At 35.3% G+C, this 18,763-nt stretch overlaps 1 protein-coding gene across 4 annotated transcripts in view; it reads right to left on the reverse strand.

Annotated features, from left to right (window-relative positions):
• Positions 1-18,763, reverse strand: part of ATRNL1 (attractin like 1) — a 511,034-nt gene that overhangs the window by 222,977 nt on the left and 269,294 nt on the right. For all 4 annotated transcript variants that reach the window (XM_054070985.1, XM_009570598.2, XM_054070987.1 and 1 more), the window contains exon 26: positions 9,412-9,490. In XM_054070985.1, the coding sequence (XP_053926960.1) occupies positions 9,412-9,490 (79 nt within the window). The remainder of the gene's footprint in view (positions 1-9,411; positions 9,491-18,763) is intronic.

Below are 18,763 nucleotides of genomic sequence, written 5' to 3' on the forward strand. Positions count from 1 at the left end.
CCGGGACATTCTATTTCCTGCCTGCCTCCTCCAGGAGCAATTCTGACCATGGCTGAACAAATATAGAAGACTAACAGTTATTTAACATCTTCAGTCTAATTAACAAAGACTTTCAAAATGTATGTACGGCACAAAAAGCACAAAAAGCTCAAGCCACAGGGTTCATTGTGTTTTCATTTTTGTTAGCTACCTGCGGCTCAACTGATTGTTAAAGCAGTCTAGAGTAATTTACTGACAATACAATTTAAGGCCACGGTGCCCTCAATCCAATAAGTTCCAACCAAAGTATCAAATGCTATTCTGTTTTCCAGAAATCATTCGTGTATAAATTGAATAGCATGGATAAAATTAATGGTCTGCTCAGATACTCATATTCCCTATAGTATTTTCGCTACAGTACAACTGTCCTAAAATAATATTACATTAATTTTAATTAAATTTTGCATTTCAAAGCATTCTTCCACACTTAATATGTTTTTATGCAATTTCTGTCAATACTTGAAGATAAAAGGAAAGCCAAAGGTTATATGTTAATTATTAATTATCTGTGGAAAATGAATGTAATGATCTTGGTTTATATCAGGTCAGACTTAATTCTCAACTATTGTTTGTGAACTATTGGAGCAATAAAAACTATACTCCAAGAAGGATAAAAATTACATCATTATATGTTTGATAAAGAATAACTATACCTTTTTGTAGACTGTCACACATCCAGGCTTTCTTTTAAAAGGTTCTAGGGTTTTTTTCGCAGCTTAAGGCTCCACTGTTACTTCGTATTTGCAGGTTGCTCCAGAAACAAGCATGCACGTACCAGTTTTGTCACCACAGAATCATAGAATGGTTTGGAATGAAAGGGACCTTCAAGCTCCTCCAGTTCCACCCTCCTTGCCATGGGCAGCAGTGCTTTTCACTGGATGCGGTTGCTCAAAGCCTCATCCAACCTGGTCTTGAACACCTTCAGGGCTGAGATACCAATGACTCCTCTGGGCAACCTGGGCCAGGGCCTCACCACCCTCACAGGGAAACATTTCTTCCTCATATCTAATCTAAATCTCCCCTCTTGCAGCTTAAAGCCCTTTCACCTCATCCTATCACTGCATTCCCATGCACCTACTTATTGTTTCCAGAGAAGGGGAACACGCCTGGAGGATGCCCAGATGAACTGCACAGCCACCGTTCGCTCAGAGGGATGACACCAAGGAATGTCTCCATGTACAAGTACCTACAGAAAGCTGAGAAGTTCCCCACAGAGTTTGTTGACAGCAACAGCATCGACATTCACAGCACTGAACAAGTGACGTTAATTAATTTCCAATTACCTTGATTATTGCATTCTCTTTGCATTGAGATTTTTTTAAAGCTCTGACCATCGCAGGGAGCCATCCACATATAAGAAACTTCAAAGCCTTATTTTTTCTTTAAGAAAAAAAAACCTAATTGTGTGTATTATCGACACTAATTGTGAGAGAGAAAAAGATCAATGTGATTATTTTAGAAGATATGTACTACCCATGCTGGGCAAAGAGAAATGCAAACATTTCGGAACAGATTCAAGGCATGATATTAATACTTCTTTACTGCTACTCAATTGCACACACAGATAAATGTACCTAAAAAACAACTCAAAAATAAAAATATTTTCTATATTTACAAGGAGAAGTTGGAAGTTTGTGGAAGCAGATATATTTGTGAAAGAACACCGGCAATATTGACATCAGCTCTCTACAGAAGAGTAGCGAATGTTGCATAAATTAAGAGCAATCAAAATTATTGTTACCATGACTTAATATAACTTTTAGAAGACATGATTAACACTGAACTGTAAATAAACACAATATTAGTTGGAAAGGAGGAGCAGAATAAGGCAGGGGCACTCTCTATGTGACATGATTAACACTGAACTGTAAATTAACACAATATTGGGTGGAAAGGAGGAGCAGAATAAAGCAGGGGCACTCTTTATGTCTTCTAGGCTTGGACTTTGTGTTGCCTCCCTGCTCTTTGGAGGGAGTACAATTCTGATTTAGTTTCCTTCATGCTTCCCCTGTTGCAAGTGACTCACATGGGCTAAAGTTTTCCTGCCAGTGCCACTAGAATTGCTCCCAACTCTGAAAAACGCTAAGAGAAACTAAAGCAGAACAATTGCATTTCCCTCAGAGAGCTCCTACTGCAAACCCTCAAACCTTTTCACTCTCTCTTCACAGCAGAGTTCTTCCAACTTTCCAAGCATTTTTTGTTTGCACTTAAATCCACTTAGTTCCTACAGGGCTTTGGGGAAAGGGAGGTTTGTTTGTCTTTTAGTAGGGGACAAAAAAATCGACACTACTGCAAACACAGAGTAAATACAAATATAAGGAAGAGTCTTACAACTTTGGGCCAATATTCTACACCTGTTCTTTTGTTTTCATGAAGAGACAAAAATAAATCATCTATTTAGTGCAATCCTCTTTATTTACAAAGAACATATTCACCATTCTCATTCCTCTAACGCTGCAAAGACAAATCCAAGTGACTTTTCTTCTCCGAAAATTCAAAAGAAGTTATCTGGCTTCCTCCCAGCTCCCCACTAAGGACTGCCTTTCTCACCGTCTCTGCTTTTTGCTGACAGGTAGTTTGCTAAAAATCCTCCTAATGCTCTTATGTTTACAACCAGTCCCATGGAAACCTCTCAGACCATAAAGCTCAAAGGCTCCTTAGGCTTTGCCAAGTGGCCCAGCTGCCTCAGGCAGTCTTTTTCTCTTTGGCCCGTTCCCTCCTTCTCTCAAATAATTTCGATTTTACCTTCCTGTTAGCTTGAAAGCTTAACTTATTACACTTGCAAGATTTAACCAGGTCTGTGACAGACAGCAGGAATTAACAAAGTCCATTATAACATTAGTATTATCTCCAGCGGTAGTTTGTACTAATATTTAGAAAGCTCAACTTTGATATTACACTCTACTGAACAGAATGCCACAACTATTAATTTTCAAGTGCTGTTATCAGCACTAATAACTATGTCCCAGCTTCATTCTATCCACGTACCCAGGAATGACGTATAACAAAATTAACTAGTCTTCATTGTTGCCTTCTGGGGTTCTTCAGGCTAACTACACTATGTAATCTAAGAAGGAACATCAATTCTCATGTCGAGAAAAGCGAACAACTTTCTTCTCCTGCTCATATGTAGATATAAAACACCTACTTAGTTTATGTTTCCTATTCCAATCTATTATTGTCTGTCACTGGTATCACTTAATACTTCCCTTTACAGAGTATAAGTGTGATTTAAGCTATGCTAGAATAAGAATCAATCAGACACTTATTTTAATGAAGGGATACATTATATTATATTATATTATATATATATTATATTATACCTACAATCACAATTTTTAAAATTAAAGCAAAGATTAACTCATTTGATTTGACTCATTAGGTTATGTATATGGGTAACTACATATAGATGTATAAGATATTTGCTAAGTAAGAGAAAAGAAGCTACCAGAAAAGAAAAGAGATCTACGAGGTTAACAACTCCTTCAATTGTAAAGCATATAATCCTGTAGACACCTACAGACACGAATAATTTTATGCATTGGGGTATTTTAATTATACGTATTAACATTCCTTGGGTTTTTACAACTGTTATACTATTGATGGTTCCTTGTCCACAATAAAACATACACCGAAGTATTCATTTTGCTCCTTCGGTTGTTGTTCAAGAAAACATCATATTCTACACATATTAATATTCCTAAACTAAACACGTTGCATTCCACAGACAATATTACATCCACCAAAAGCCATTACTTCCTATTCTAAAACGATTACATTAAAAATGCAAATGTCATTACAATATAAAGTAAAACCATCTAGCTGAAATTCACATATTGTCTACATTCATTAGTACTATCAACACAACAGAACTTTCTTGTTGTTATTATTAGGGTTACCATAGAAATAAGCCTAAAGCTCTTACACGAATTGCTGTGGTTATTAAGAAGTAGTCTACTTCAGTTTCATTTGTGTGTTTTTAAGAATCTTTGAATATTCAAGAAAATAAAACCACGTTGATATTAAAATTAAGGATAGAAAGGTGGTTTTTCTTTTAAACAAACATAATCTTATTTAATAAAATGAAGCAATACATTGTGTGGCACCCACACACTGTATAAAACAAGCATTCTCTATAATTCTATGTTTTTATGCTTGTATAAGCTATTCTTTCAGACAGGCAAACGGCGCACAGCTGACTGTATAATGAAACTCTATATATAAATATGAAAATTCCAATAAAGGAATGATATTAACCTTTAAAGTTAGGCAAGCACTTTACACATATAATACCATGTTTTCAAACATTTTTACATAAATGTGCAATCATGCATTACTTCCTTATTGCTCAAGAGACTTATAGTGTATTACACGAGGAAATAAGATTCTAAGTCATCTTTTTAAGACATGTAAGCTCTTTCTAGTGTGTAATTATACTGAAATGCAAAAAGGAATTTCATAAGAAAAGATGTAAAACTGCATTTATCTAATTGACTGACCCAATATACACAAATCTGTATAGCAGGTATATGTGCACACCCAGACTAGATAGAAAGAAGACATTTTTCATGCTGAGCGTGGTGGAACACTGGTTGCCCAGAGAGGTGGTAGATGCCCCATCCCTTGAAACACCCAAGGTAAGGTTGGATGGGGCTCTGAGCAAACTGAGTTACCTCATGCAGCGAGGCTGGGCTAGATGACCTTTAAAGGTTCCTTCCAAGCCAAAGCATTCTATGATTCTATATAAAGACACACGACACATCAACACACTAATGTATTTTGTTTGTATCTTGGGACGGGAAAGAAGAGTATGACTGTATTTACATCAGTGAATACACGCTTTTAAATTAGAGGTAACAATTATTTAAAACATCTGGCTAAATGAATAGCACTAAGGGTACCTAAACCACAACTCTATCTTATGAAGGACAAATAATTTGCTAAAATCCCTCACGGAAGCTGCGTGGTTTATAATCCTGTTTGGATGAGTTTGTTAGTGACCTCAACGTCATCTTGTCAGGAAAAAGAAAACTTCAACACACCATCGATAAGAAATCATTTGGATGCAATTTTTATCTGCAGTTTGGTGCCTTTCAATCAAAAGAGGTTCATGATACAAAACATTTGAACCACTACAAAGCTGGCAGGCAACCTATCAAGCATTTCAGTAAAGTGATCTATGAACAGATTCTTTCGTACCAATCCTCAACAGAAGATTGAATTAATACTTTAGATATGAAATATGCAGAAACAACAAATAACATTCTCTTCAGTTTTCTTATTTAGTAAATCTGGGTGATATACCTTTTTTAGAACAAAGAAGGAAAACTTCATGGATCGGCTCTTAAGTGAATTCTAGGTATAAAATGCAAAAAGCCTAACAAATCTTTTGAGAGAAAATGACAGCTCTCAGTTTTTCATCCGTTGAACTAACAAGTGAAATTTCATCTAGAAAGGTACTGGCAGAAAGATTTGTGAGTCTTTGGAGGAAAAAGAAGGATGAGAGATTAAAACCTAGAGTACATATCTGATCTTTTTATGTAGTCTAAGGCACTTCTAAAAAATGCTTTGCTGCTCTAAACTTTGCAATAATTAGGAACTCTTTTACTTGACAAACAAATATATCTTGCCCTTTGCCTAACCCTACATGGATTTCCATGCTTACCTGCAAACATTGTTCCCCACTGCAAGTAGGAATTTGACATTTGATACCCATGAGAATGTTCCCAAATTCTTCTCGTTTGAAAGACGGTGTCATAAGAGTACTGCTTTGGAAATCATCTCATCATATGCTGTATTTTTCCTTTCAAGGATCAAGCGCTCTCAGGTGAGCAATATTTCACGATCTTACTTCAGCCTTTCTTAAAACCCCTTTTTCAAATGTTGCAGATCCATGGGAGGGATGGGTGGGGGAAGGTGTAAAGGGATCCTAGGCAGGACGTTGTTCATGTTCTACTGCTCAAAGTTTCATTAATCTTTTCGGAACTATGAAATAAAAGAATGATACTTCCAATTTTCTTTCAATGCTGAAGGTGAATAACTTTGATAGAATGAGGTGAGACAGAGTCTATCGGCTGTTTCTTGCCCTTTCAGAAGGCAAGAAAGAAGAAAAGAAGCTCAGCCAGGACTTAAAATATAAATATAGATGTTCAAAACCCCTTAGATAAAGTATGTCTTAAGGGGTAGCAAAAAGAATAGGAAAAACAGGAGAAATAAAATTTTACTATGAGTAAAAAAATTACCAAAACTCAAAGATTTGGCTTAAGGAAAAAATTATTTCAACCATTTAAAAAAGAAATAGATATGGGAAAACGGAAGTTAAATTCAGTGTTGACAAACACCAGTAAAGTCTTTTGGAAGAAACAAAAGACTCAGTAAGATTTGGACAGTGCTCCGAGCAGTGGAAAGCAAATATTTGCTCAATGAGCAATGAATTAGGAAAGAAATTGAAGAGGAAATTTCTAAATTCACGGGAAAATTGAGACCTTTCCACAAGCAATACAAGTAATTTCCTCTTGCTTTGTAATGCATTGAGGCATTGCTACATTTAATTCAGTATCAATAATGACCCAATTCAGCCAAACATTAAAGTCAGAAGGCAAAACCACAAAGTTCTCAGTATTCCGCTATGCACAGAAGTCTATGAAAACTTCAAAAAATATTGAGTGTAACATCTAAAGACTCAAACGTTCCTATCTTCGAGAATGATGAAAGAGATGGAGAGCTCATCTGCTAAATGGGTGGGCTTTAGAAGTAGGTACTTCAGAATTCTTTTCAATAATAGGTTGCCTTCTACCTCTATGTTATTCATACTATTTATTTTTAACATTTCGTTCCAAAACCTTACAAATATGCTACCTATAAAAACAAGTCTCTGATCTAGATTAAAGGAAAATATTACATGGAACACTATCAAAAACTTGTATTTGACATAAACTGCTGTTGATGTGCAGTAGCAGACTGAAAATGAAGGAGATCTACTTAAACGTTTACTAGTCATAATACTATTACGCACTAGTTGTTATTTCACACCTCATTTAAAATAGAGATATGTACTCATGTAATTTTGAAATTAAACAAGGAACATTTCTGAACAAGAAACAATTCAGTTTCTCTGCTCATATTCAAGGAGTTTTAATCCAGTTGTCAAGTATTTATTTCTCTTTTGCTCTTCCGATGAAGCTGATTTATGTTTATCTTGTATTTATCAGTCAGCTTATATGAGTTTTCATACAGTCTTAGAAATGCTTTTGATGACATTAGGAAAATAAAACTTCAAAAACTTCAAAAACTTTTTATATAAGAATGTGTTCTTCATACAATGACGCCTACAAATTAAATGAAAAACATGGTATTTCAAACACCTAGCCTAGAGTAACCATGGAAAACAGAATTGAGTCCTTAGATCTGTGAACGAGTATGTTCATATTTGTTATTAAACATGTCAATAAAACAACCTTAAGAATATGAGAAATAGAATCAAAGAATTGCTACATTCCATCACAATACAGTTTTGCACAGAACTATTAATAGATAAAGCACTGAGACACATTCCAATGAAATATTAATAAGTTGAATAGATTACTGTAGTTTAAGGCAATTTTCATCTATATTTTGCAAGTAAAAACAAATATACGAGTATTTGCCCTTAGAGTGAGAATATGCTTAACAATATTCATCTGAATTAAAAAATACCTAAGTGAAATAACTACAATAATACATATTTTGCTTTGTAGCACCAGTTCAAGGCTAAACCTGGGCATTTCTATGCTATAATTTCAGTGATGGAAAATCCTAAGTACTAGTTATGTGGTATTTTTAAAGCATATATAAATTCACTGTAAACCTACAGTAAAAAAAGGAAAAAAAGTTATTTAAACATTCATTTTGCCAGTATACTAAGAGAAATTAATTAATTCGATAGACTTGGGGTTTTTTTTAAGAAAGAGTAGATTACAGTATCATTAAGCAAGGGTTTAATGTTTCAAAAAATCACCAAGACCAGAAGCTTCAAGGGAAAAAACCAAAACACTATTTAAAAACTATATATCTTATTTAGGGAACAAAATTAAATCTTGCAGCTATTAGTATACATTATCTAACTCATGCTATATACATGTAGCTGTATACGTAGCCTAAGTTTCATCTCATCTAAGTCTGATTATTTGTTAATTACATAAAAACAAATATTTGGGCCAAATTTTCGAACACAGCTATAACAATTTAGACAACAAAAGAATAAAGTGACTTTATGTAGGAGTATTTACAGAAGAGCTTCAACTGTGCCATGGTTTTAATGAAAAAACTACTGATATTAGTAGGAATAGAATTTTCTTTAGAATACAAAAAAAAGCAAGCAAACGAGAGAATTAAAAAGGAAGAATGTCAAGAAAGTATAAGGGAAAGTATAAGTTTACAGGGAGGGTTGTCTTCTAGTCTGTGTTCCAATAACTTGATAACAACACAACCTAAGTCACAGCATCAAACAGCTTCACTCTGATCCTCTGCGTTCACTCAACTTACCAGTGTTCTTGCACTACTATTTTGAGAATATTGAGATGCACGAAACGTCATAACCAACCAGTCAAAAGATGTGATTATCCCTCTGTATTCAGCATTGCTGCAGCCTCACCTGGAGCATCATGTTCAGCTCTGAGCTCCACGACTTAAAAATAACGTTAAGGTATTTGAACGTGTCCAGAGAAGGGCTGGTGAAAGGGCTGGAAAGCATGTCCTACAAGGAGCGGCTAAGGACTCTGGAGTTGTCTAGTTCGAAGAAAAGAGGCTGAAGGGTGACATCATTGCTTTCTGAAGCTTCCTGAGGAGGGGAAGTGGAGAGGAGGGCGCTGATTCTATTCTCCCTGGGACCCAGTGATGGGAAGTGTGACAAGGGTGCAAAGCTGTGTCAGGGGTGGTTCAGACTTGGTATCAGGAAGCGGTTATTTAGAAAGAGAGAGGTCAAACACTGGAACAGACTTCCCAGAGAGGTAGTTGATGTCCTATGCCTGTCAGTGTTTAAGAGGCATTTGGCCAATGCCTTTAACAACATGCTTTAACTTTTGGTCAGCCCTGAACTGGCGGTTGGATCAGGTGATCATTGTAGATCCCTTCCAACCTAAATAGTTCTGTTCTATTCTAAATATTCCATCATAAAGGAAATTGAGCTTTCTGAAGCCTAGTGCTGCAATTTCTTTGATTTTTGACAGCAGGAAGGAAAAAATAGTCTTCTTCAGCATAAGAAGTGCAGGGAAAAAAAACAATATTTAGATTGATATGTAAATTGTGTATACAGAGGAAAATGGAAGTGTTATTGTTCAAAGTTTTAAATTTATTCTGTAAGAGAAAGTTACTACAATAAAAAGTTATTAATACCTCTCTCCGTCGAGAAGCCCAACAGGTTTGTTTGATTTTCCAAACGACAGCAGCTACCAGCAGTAAGGATAAGAAACAACTGCAATTACAAAACAAAAAAAAAATAATTGTAACATAATGGTCTGAAAAAGCTTATGTTTTTAGGGTATCAAACGTAACGAAATTATGTTTAAGGGTAAAAAAAAAATAGAGGAAAGCTAAACTCTACCAGGATGACAAACAACAGTCAACTATCCAAGTTCGAAGTCCAAAGAGAATGCCACCTCTGATGCTGTGGCTGTCTCCATATAATGGCATTACTGTCTCCATTATTATGGGATAAATCCCATCAGAGTCATCTAAATACCCACAACAGTCTCAGCAAATACGCACTGCATGTTTCACATGAAGCAGAAGGGGAAAAAAAGAGTGAACTACTGTAAAAAAAAATGATACCATTTGTGATTTCTGAATAATTTCCTGGGATGCAGGAATGATAACTACGCAGGGAGAATAATCATTTTGAGGAACCAGATCTGCACAAGACAACAGTTCTGTATTATCAGATTGAGTATTTCTATGGTGAATTGCCCAGGGAAAACGTGCTAAAGAACATTATCACGCTGCAATCCCAAAGACACAACAGAAGAAGGTAAAAATATATCACAATTATTAAATTTCCGCAGTTAACTGTCAGAGCATTTGCCTTCTTTCTTGCTCCAATATTTTTGTATTCACAACACTTAGTCGATAAAGGATTTTGGTAGAAAGATGACTGAACTCTCAGCCTCTATTAGTGAGTTTCTGGATACTGACAAAAGGCTTCTAGAGTTGACACCTCATGTAAGCAATCAGATCTTTTAATTTTTTAGACTTTTTTTTTTTTCAATAGAGTTATGTGGTCTTTCTAGCTTTGTAAATAACTTCCAGTCAAGTCAGGACATCTGCTCAGGGTTTGCAATGAATATAACCTTTTAACTATTGAATTACACTAGTCATCCATATGGGTTTTTTTTGCCAAAAAGGTTCAAAATATATTCTTTAACACATATGGGAAATCTAAGAATTCCCTGAAGTAGTATAGTTCAAAGGAGTACTGTGCATAAACGCAGAATATAATTATTAACCACGTAGTAACACCAATACTTTCCTTATCATGTTGTAAACAGAGCTAAAATCATCACCTAGAAGACACATCTCCAGAAGTAACAGCCCATGGCATTCGATATTTATCCATATTATTGGGACTACTAGAAACCCCTTTAAGGCAACTGTAGTTTATTGTCACAATTGTGGTAATAGAATAGAAGCACCCATTGATTCCTTGGTCTGATACCAACAGAATCAGCTGTACCACTGAAAATCTGACAACAAAAATTACCATTTCTCTGAGTTCAAAAATCAGTCTCCATAACACAAGTTTTCCTTGCTGATTAAAGTAATACAGACTAATAGAGCTTTCTATCAGCATCTGATTCATTTAAAACTCTTTTCACTACAAGCTTTCGAAATACTTTTTTATCAATTTCTTGTTTGAACACCTTTCAGAAAGCCTACCAAGAATGAGGCCAAGTTTGCAAGAGAAAAGTAGCAAAGGCAGAAGTGGTTTGGCATAGAATGAGTTAAAATTAACACCTCCTTTTTTTACTTAAGAGACTTAATTCTGTCTGCTTAGCTTCAAGAAGACTGATTGTTCTGAACCTGAATGAAAAAAATGGTTAAAAGATTTATTTCCAGATGCAAGGTTTGACTTTCCTCTTAACAGCCACCATTCTTTTAGCAGTTTTTTAATGCTCTTTGGGACTTGGAGATTTTTATGGAAAGGAAGACAGATTGTCCCTCTCCCCTTTTAGGGCTATTTTTAATACTGGGTTGAGCTTTTATTGTTTCTTGGCACAGATCCTTTAAAACAGAGAGGTACTTGGAAATTTGATTGTTTCTGATCAATGGATCAGAACAGTTCAGAATATCTAAGAGCCATTCTGGCAACTGAATATTGTTGGAAGAGTCAACAATCTGTAATAAAAGAATGTGAGAGGGCAAGTGTTTGTGGAAGAACCTTAGGGAATTCAGAAAAGAAATTTCAAAGTTACTCTTTAATGAATCCCAGTGTAAATAATCTTTCTGCATTGGTCATTGCTGAAAAGAACTACTGCAGGAAAAACATTTTAATTGATACAGCACCTTATTACCAAAATATTTATTACTACAAGAGTTTCTCTTAAAGAGGTTTTTATGACAAAATATCAAAGTAGCACAAAGAACGTCATGGCAGAAACTGATCATCAGAGAACATTCACCATTTTGTTTAACGCATCGCTCCAATTGGTGCGCTGACTTTTCTTTTTCAAATTTGTCTTTGGCTGATTTCCTTTCTTCAACCACCTTTGAAAGCAAGTACAACTTGACTAGAAATTTATATTGGCGTCTTCGAGAAATCCAGAACAAAAAAACCCACACTGACTATGTTTTCAACATGATCTTTTGGGAATTTTAAACCAATACCTACTTGAAAATAATATTTCCCAGAAATGTTTTCCCTACCACATACTGTCCTGTCTAGCTACCAACCGGAACAGATGCACAGGGGCAACATCAGAGTACTGACATATTGCTCTAAATTAGCACGCCGTAGATAAAGGAAGGGTGAGCCATCACACTTACTCTTCTCCTGCTCTACAGTCTTTCCAAAAAACTAAATTAGAGAAACAACAGCAATTCTTTTTTAAAAAAAAATCAACTCGAAGCTCCTGCAATTTGAAAAATATGAATACATTCAAGAGAGCTGGACACAAGAAACTACCTAAAAGAGCTTTGCACTCTGTGACTGCTTCATTATGACCAGGAACTGAATCATTTTCCTTAGAAAATCTGTCCTTCACATTTATAAATTTCTTGAACAATTCTCTTAAGGTAGTCGAAGAAAAAAAATAAATTGAGTGTTCTGGCTGAAAACCTTCAGATAAATTGCTTCTGTGCTCTGTACATTGACGGAGCTGGGTCACCCATCAAAACTGCATGTCATCCTTCACAACATTGTTTAGTTTACACTAAATCAAAATCAGAAACAAGTGTTTCAAAGACATACCCATACACTAATAAAAATAATTGGAAGTTACAGCATTGATAATGTTCAGTGCTTACTTAACATTTATGTATAATCTTTTTTTGGCAAGTAAGCATGAAATACTTGACTTAATATAAATAATCAGAAGGGAAAAATATCAAGATTAATGTTAACAAAAAGGAGAAAGACATGGAAAACAGATTTTGTCAAACTAACCTGGTTCCAGGCTGTGTTGAGATAATAGCCTTGGTTTATTTAGGGCAATAAAAATTAAAGCTGACTGCAGAGTATCTCACAATACTGAGTGACTCGGCAATAAAATAAGAATGAAATTCAGTGCCAATGAACTGAAGGCAATGTGCACAAGGAAGAAAAAAAAAGCCTCTCTAGCTACAAATACACAATGATAGGTTCTAAATTAGCAATTACCACTCAAGAAAATGGTTTTGAAGTCAATGCAGATAGTTCTTCGAACGTATCAACTGAATGCTTAGTGGCAGTCAAAACAGCAAATAGGATGTTAGGAGAGATTAGAAAAGGAATATAGAACAAAACAAAGCACTGGCATGCCAGTGCATAAATCTATAGTATGTCTGTATCTTGAAGCATCCATCACCTCATCTCAAAAACACTAAGTTAAAATTAAAAGGTGTAAAGGAGTAGTCAGCTTGGCTGGGGGAATGGAATGGTCGTTTTGAGATAATAAGGAGTTGAAATGAGACATGGTAAAGATATTAACAATATAGGGGAGCAGTAGAACAGCATGCAAGTATAGATGGATGCTCCTCCGATCCTTCAGTGTACTTCTTGGCTTATCTTCTTATGACAGAGATATAAGAGAACTACAATCACAAATATTGTGGCAAAACAGAAACAAACAGTGCAAAATAAACTAACTAAATATTGGCCAGCTGATAGCTAAAACAGAAATTGTCAGAAGGGGATCAACATCAAAAAAGGAAATTTATTGACGGGTTTGCAAGGTTCCCAGAGTATCAAATCCCATCAGCCTTGATTAGACTTATATATAATAGCTGAAAGGTTTGTATAGGAGAGAAAATCTCAAAAAAAAATGGTTAGTGGTAAGGCGGAGAAAGAAATCATACAGTGGCCCAGCTGGGCAATTGTACCTATTTCAGTAAATGTGTATCTATGTGTGTTTCGGTTATGTTTGTTTGTTTTCTTTGCTTAAACACAATCACTGGTAAGTTGTAATTACGAGGACATGGAACCCAGGCCTCGTTTACAGAGGCAAAGAATATATACTCTACTTGGAGTGCTGCAATTCCCAAAATAACTTAAGAGATCTGTGTGAATGAGCAACTCAGTATGAATTGCTGCTAAGATGCTGAAACAAAATGGGTTAAAACAACCTTAAATACTCAGGTGTGCAGTAGAAGGGAGCGCTTTGGAGACTATTCTATCACTCTACAAGGTATTGCCAAAGTAGATACTATGAGACTTGTTCTTGACATTCTGGTATTTGCATTTTGTTAAAGGAGGTAGGAAACAAGGAGAAAGTAGAGAAAATAATCACAAAAAAAATACTCAAAAAAAACAGAGAAAATATTTTACTAACAGCAATTTAACTAGCTCAAATCACTTTACTTTTCAAGAAGTTCAAGAGGTGACTTGCCTACAGAGTGCGTACAAGTTTCCATGAGGATAAAATACCAAGGCTTTTCAGAAATGCATGGTAAGAAACAATGGCTGGAAGCAGGTATATTTTAATTAAGTTCAGACGTTATAATGATTTTTTGGGGGGATCATAAAATAATATCCCATTTGCTGAAAAAAAATAAGATTTGGCTATGCTAAAATGACCAGAGAGTCTTAGACACAAAAAAAAGGATGGAAGGTAAACAATCAGTTAGACAGACTGGTTCACATGGTCATAGATTTGGTCCACTGTTTCTCACTCTTTATCATTCTCTATTTGAGACTCTGAATGACATCTAAAGAAAGAGATGCTTTTGCAATGCAGATGGCTTATGAAATACTGATCCAAAGTACAGAATAAATTACCTTCTGCACTGATGAATGCAAATCTTCCCAATAAGACAATTATCATGCTAAGATACACTTAAAACCACAGCAGCCCAATCATTATCAGCATTTTGCAGTCTCTAGAACAAAGAAATTATTTTCCAGCAGATAATGACATAACTTTGCACAGTTGCCCCTTCAAACCACACGGAATAAGATAGGAGGAAACACTAAAAAACCAAACAATTAATCACCAGTGGCGTGTATTAGAGGCTGATTGAAAGTTATCAGCTTAGCATTAAGTAGAAGATGACAAAAAATTAGAGAATGGATGAACTGATGAGGAAGAAGCCTCGAACCTAAGTAGTTTATGTCCGATGCAGCAGAGAACAACGGCCAAAGAAGGACTGTGAGAGAACAGGGTCTAGCAGTAAGGTCTAGATAAATGATTTTCACAGAAGGGCTCTGGATAGCGTGAAAAGAGAAATACTGATTTAACAGAAGACAGAAAAGGAAAATTTTGAGGAAGAACAACTGCCCACATAACTATTTTTGCAATGCACAGAGTTAATTTTTATCTTACACAGGTCACATTTAATCACATTTAGTTCACAGACCTGGCTGAGGAGAGGGTGGTGTTTTCCATAACTGAGAAACAATTTTCTGCATGTGTGTTTAGAAAGCAGACTGAAAACTGGAAAAGGAATTAGTGGGTGTGTTGCTTATTGGAGTGAGCAAATTAAAATCAAATCTGTAGACCATCTTTAAAGAAACTCAAATTACAGGGATAAATACATGGGGAAATCTATGAAATGTAACAGTCAGTGTGGTTGCAGTAGATGAATTAATGATACATTTATGCCTTAAACTACATGAACGCTTTATAAACACACTATAGAATTGCTTTTTTTATTACATATTATATAAATAATATAATATATAAATAATATAATATGTAAGTTCCATATTGTACCAAAAGAGTACTTGTGTTAAAGTCAAATAATTTATTTTCGCACTGATGTAAAAGGGGATATTTAATATATTAAATATAAATATTTTAAGGACCAATACTGTAAATGGAAGATAAATAGAACAAACCAAAATGTTCTATCCTTTGCTATTTCTTTTCTCATTCTCTTATTATTTAACGTGCAAGATAAATTAAAATGTCCAAAAATATACATAAACATTCATGCATGAATAATTGTTGTTTCTATTTTACTTAACCCAGTAATTTGCATAAAATTTTGGTATAAATTTCCATAATGGGTGAAAGCAAACGCTTTTTCAAACTTTACCTTAAACCTAGTATACTTTTAATTCCATTCAAATTAAAAATTGTGTGGGATTCTACTTTAAACACTCATCACATTTACTTATCTGAGACAGGGGACAAAGTACAGCAGCACCACACAACTGAGCACGGAGTAGAATCCCTAAGGTATCTCCAGTTAAACCCACCTTGGGAGCAGCACATCCACACCAGCACAGTTTGCCCAGACCATTCTAACAACTCAAAAGAAAAGTGATGGTCTATTAGTTTGACCACAGCATCCCACTAACATTGTGACACTGTCACCATGCTCAGACACATGTGGCAAACGTGTCTTTAGATAGCTAAGGGATCACCTGTCATCTGGAATGGGATTTTGAATGAATTCCCTGACTGTCACAGCTGTTGTCCTTTGACTTATACTGAAGAGCAATTTTTAAGCTCATGATGCAGAAGCTGAACTGGAAGATATTCAATGCACGCTCTGGACACAAATGGTCTTTCAGTCCATAGAACTAAATTAGAGATAGTCCAAAGTGAAAAAACAACATAGAATCATAGTATAGTTTGGGTTGGAAGGGACCTCAAAGATCATCCAGTTCCAAACCCTTTGTGATGGGTAGGGACATCCCACTGGATGAGGGGCTCCAAGCCCCATCCAACCTGGCCACGAACACCTCCAGGGATAGGGCAGCCACAACTTCTCCAAGCAACCCATTCCAGTGTCTCACCACCATCATTGTGAAGAAATTCCTCCTTCTGTCCAGTCTAAATCTGTCCCTCTCCAGTTTATACCCATTGCCCCTCATTCTATCACTCCAAGTCTTTGTGAACAGTCCCTCTCCAGCTTTCCTGAAGACCCCTTCAGGTACTGGAAGGTCACTATAATAATACAACGCATGGGGTGTGGATGTCAGGTCTTCAGCACCATTGTACTCAATGGATGATCTCCTATTTGTCCACAGTGCTTAGTAACAGACAGAAGCACCCAAAGATGACAGCCATACAGTTATTCAGGTGCACAGCTCTCTCACTGACCATCCACAGGTATAAAAGTTATTTTAAAAGCTCCTCGCAAGTCTTTTTTTGAAAACTGGAGTGTGGCCATGAAGGCAACTACTGCTTAATTACTTGAATCTTGCTGTGCCAAGTGAGATTATAGTTCAATATCCCTCTAGAACCAAAAAACTTCTTGCCTGTTAATCTCACTTTCTTTGCCAAGAGCACAAAACCGCACACTTCAATAAACAGCAATCTTAACAGTGACCCTACACAGTATTAATGCTTCTCCTTCCTACTAACTACGGTATTCTTAAACAAGAACAAAAAATGAATAATAATATTCAGTAAAGAAAAAACAATCAATAACAAACATCTTTTTAATCTACGTATATGCAAAGAAATGAAGTCCAATATATAACTTAATGTTTTTAAATTAATATTGCAAAAGTTTCCTAAGAGATCACATGTACTGCTTTATTTTAGAACTGTTTTTTTCTGACACATCATTTACTATCTTTTTATTGGCAAATAGAGTACATTTTAATTGAAATGTTACAAAGCAAAACCAATTCTAAAATACAAATAATTGAACGTGGGGTTTTTTTCTAAAACCAGGACATTGAATAGCAATTATTGTCAACTGATTTCTCTCATTGTACTTGACAAGAACATTGTGTTTATGGCTCTGATGTGCCAGGCTCAGCCATCCTTACTTGTGTTAACTAATGCACACATGACAACAAGCTCCAAAGCTTTCAACAAGATTACCTGAAGTACAAAGCACTGTAAACATAATATTAGGAGCCTGATACGTATGAGAGTAGTATAATTTTTTTCATGTTTTAAATGATTAATTAAATTGCTCTGAATCACATAGTTTTCCAAACACTGTTATAAGTAGGAATATTTCAACAGTTAGCAATTCTGAATGATGCTGAGGATGAAGAGTTAAGGTTCCAAATTACAGTGACTGAAGACTTAGAAGAAAGTAGTCTTGGCTAACAGTGGAGACTTCTATAATTTCTCCATGAAATAAATAAATGCAAGGGAAATTTAATTCAACTGTGAACCTTCTAATCTTAAAGCCATACAAAGGGTTCAAATCCTCAATTCTTGTTTAACTACGCTGGAAAGCAAAAGAAATATCTGAATACTAATTATATTGTCTATGATGGTACTTAATACTTCAAGTATTTTTTAAAAAAATCATTTAAAGGCAAATTTTTATTTATTTATTTGTGTCTCAGATGAAATTCACACAAGTAAAGCACCACCTTCCAAGTTCAATTGAAACTAATTACGTGCATAATTCTTCTCAGCCAGATGACAATGATTAAAATGCTATTTTTGGATGCACTCCTGAAAATCTATATATTCTCATAAATAAATTTTGTATGAAGTCTCTCATAAAAGTCACATAATTTCCCCTATTCACTTCTCATATGTCCATAACTAAAAACCTTACAAAAAACAGTTTAAAAGAAATACATATGGCCTTCTACTAATCTGGTCCTTCCAGGCAGAACTCCATGTTTGGTAAAGCATCTGCAAGGTAAATTATATCCACGATAGATTTGTTTCACCGTGTCACGGCTGATTAACAGAAATTACATCTACAGACAGATGCAGTTCATAAAATTACCAAGTTTTCAAATGAAAATTTACAGATATTTAGAAGGGCATAATGAAAATACCTCAGCTCATGGATTAAAAAAATAATTCATATAAGGACAGTCAACTGCATGCATTTTCGTTTAAAATATGCAAAACTTCTTAAAGATGGCAATAGGAAATCTGTACACCTTTTTCTGCAGCTCACTCAGCAAAGTAATTGCCATTAACAGCTCTACAGGTACAGAAAACACTAATATACAATTATCCTGAGGTGGGGAAAGGCTGACAGCACATACAATAGGGATCAGAATTTAGAACAAACCCAACTGTTAAATGGTATAAGCTTTTCTATTTCTTTTTTCTACTATTTTTTTAAATAAAAAGGAAATACAAAACAATAGGTTTCAATGCTTTCCGATTCCTGCATTTCT

This window comes from Cuculus canorus, chromosome 7 (genome assembly GCF_017976375.1).
Source record: "Cuculus canorus isolate bCucCan1 chromosome 7, bCucCan1.pri, whole genome shotgun sequence".
NCBI classification, from domain to species: domain Eukaryota; kingdom Metazoa; phylum Chordata; class Aves; order Cuculiformes; family Cuculidae; genus Cuculus; species Cuculus canorus.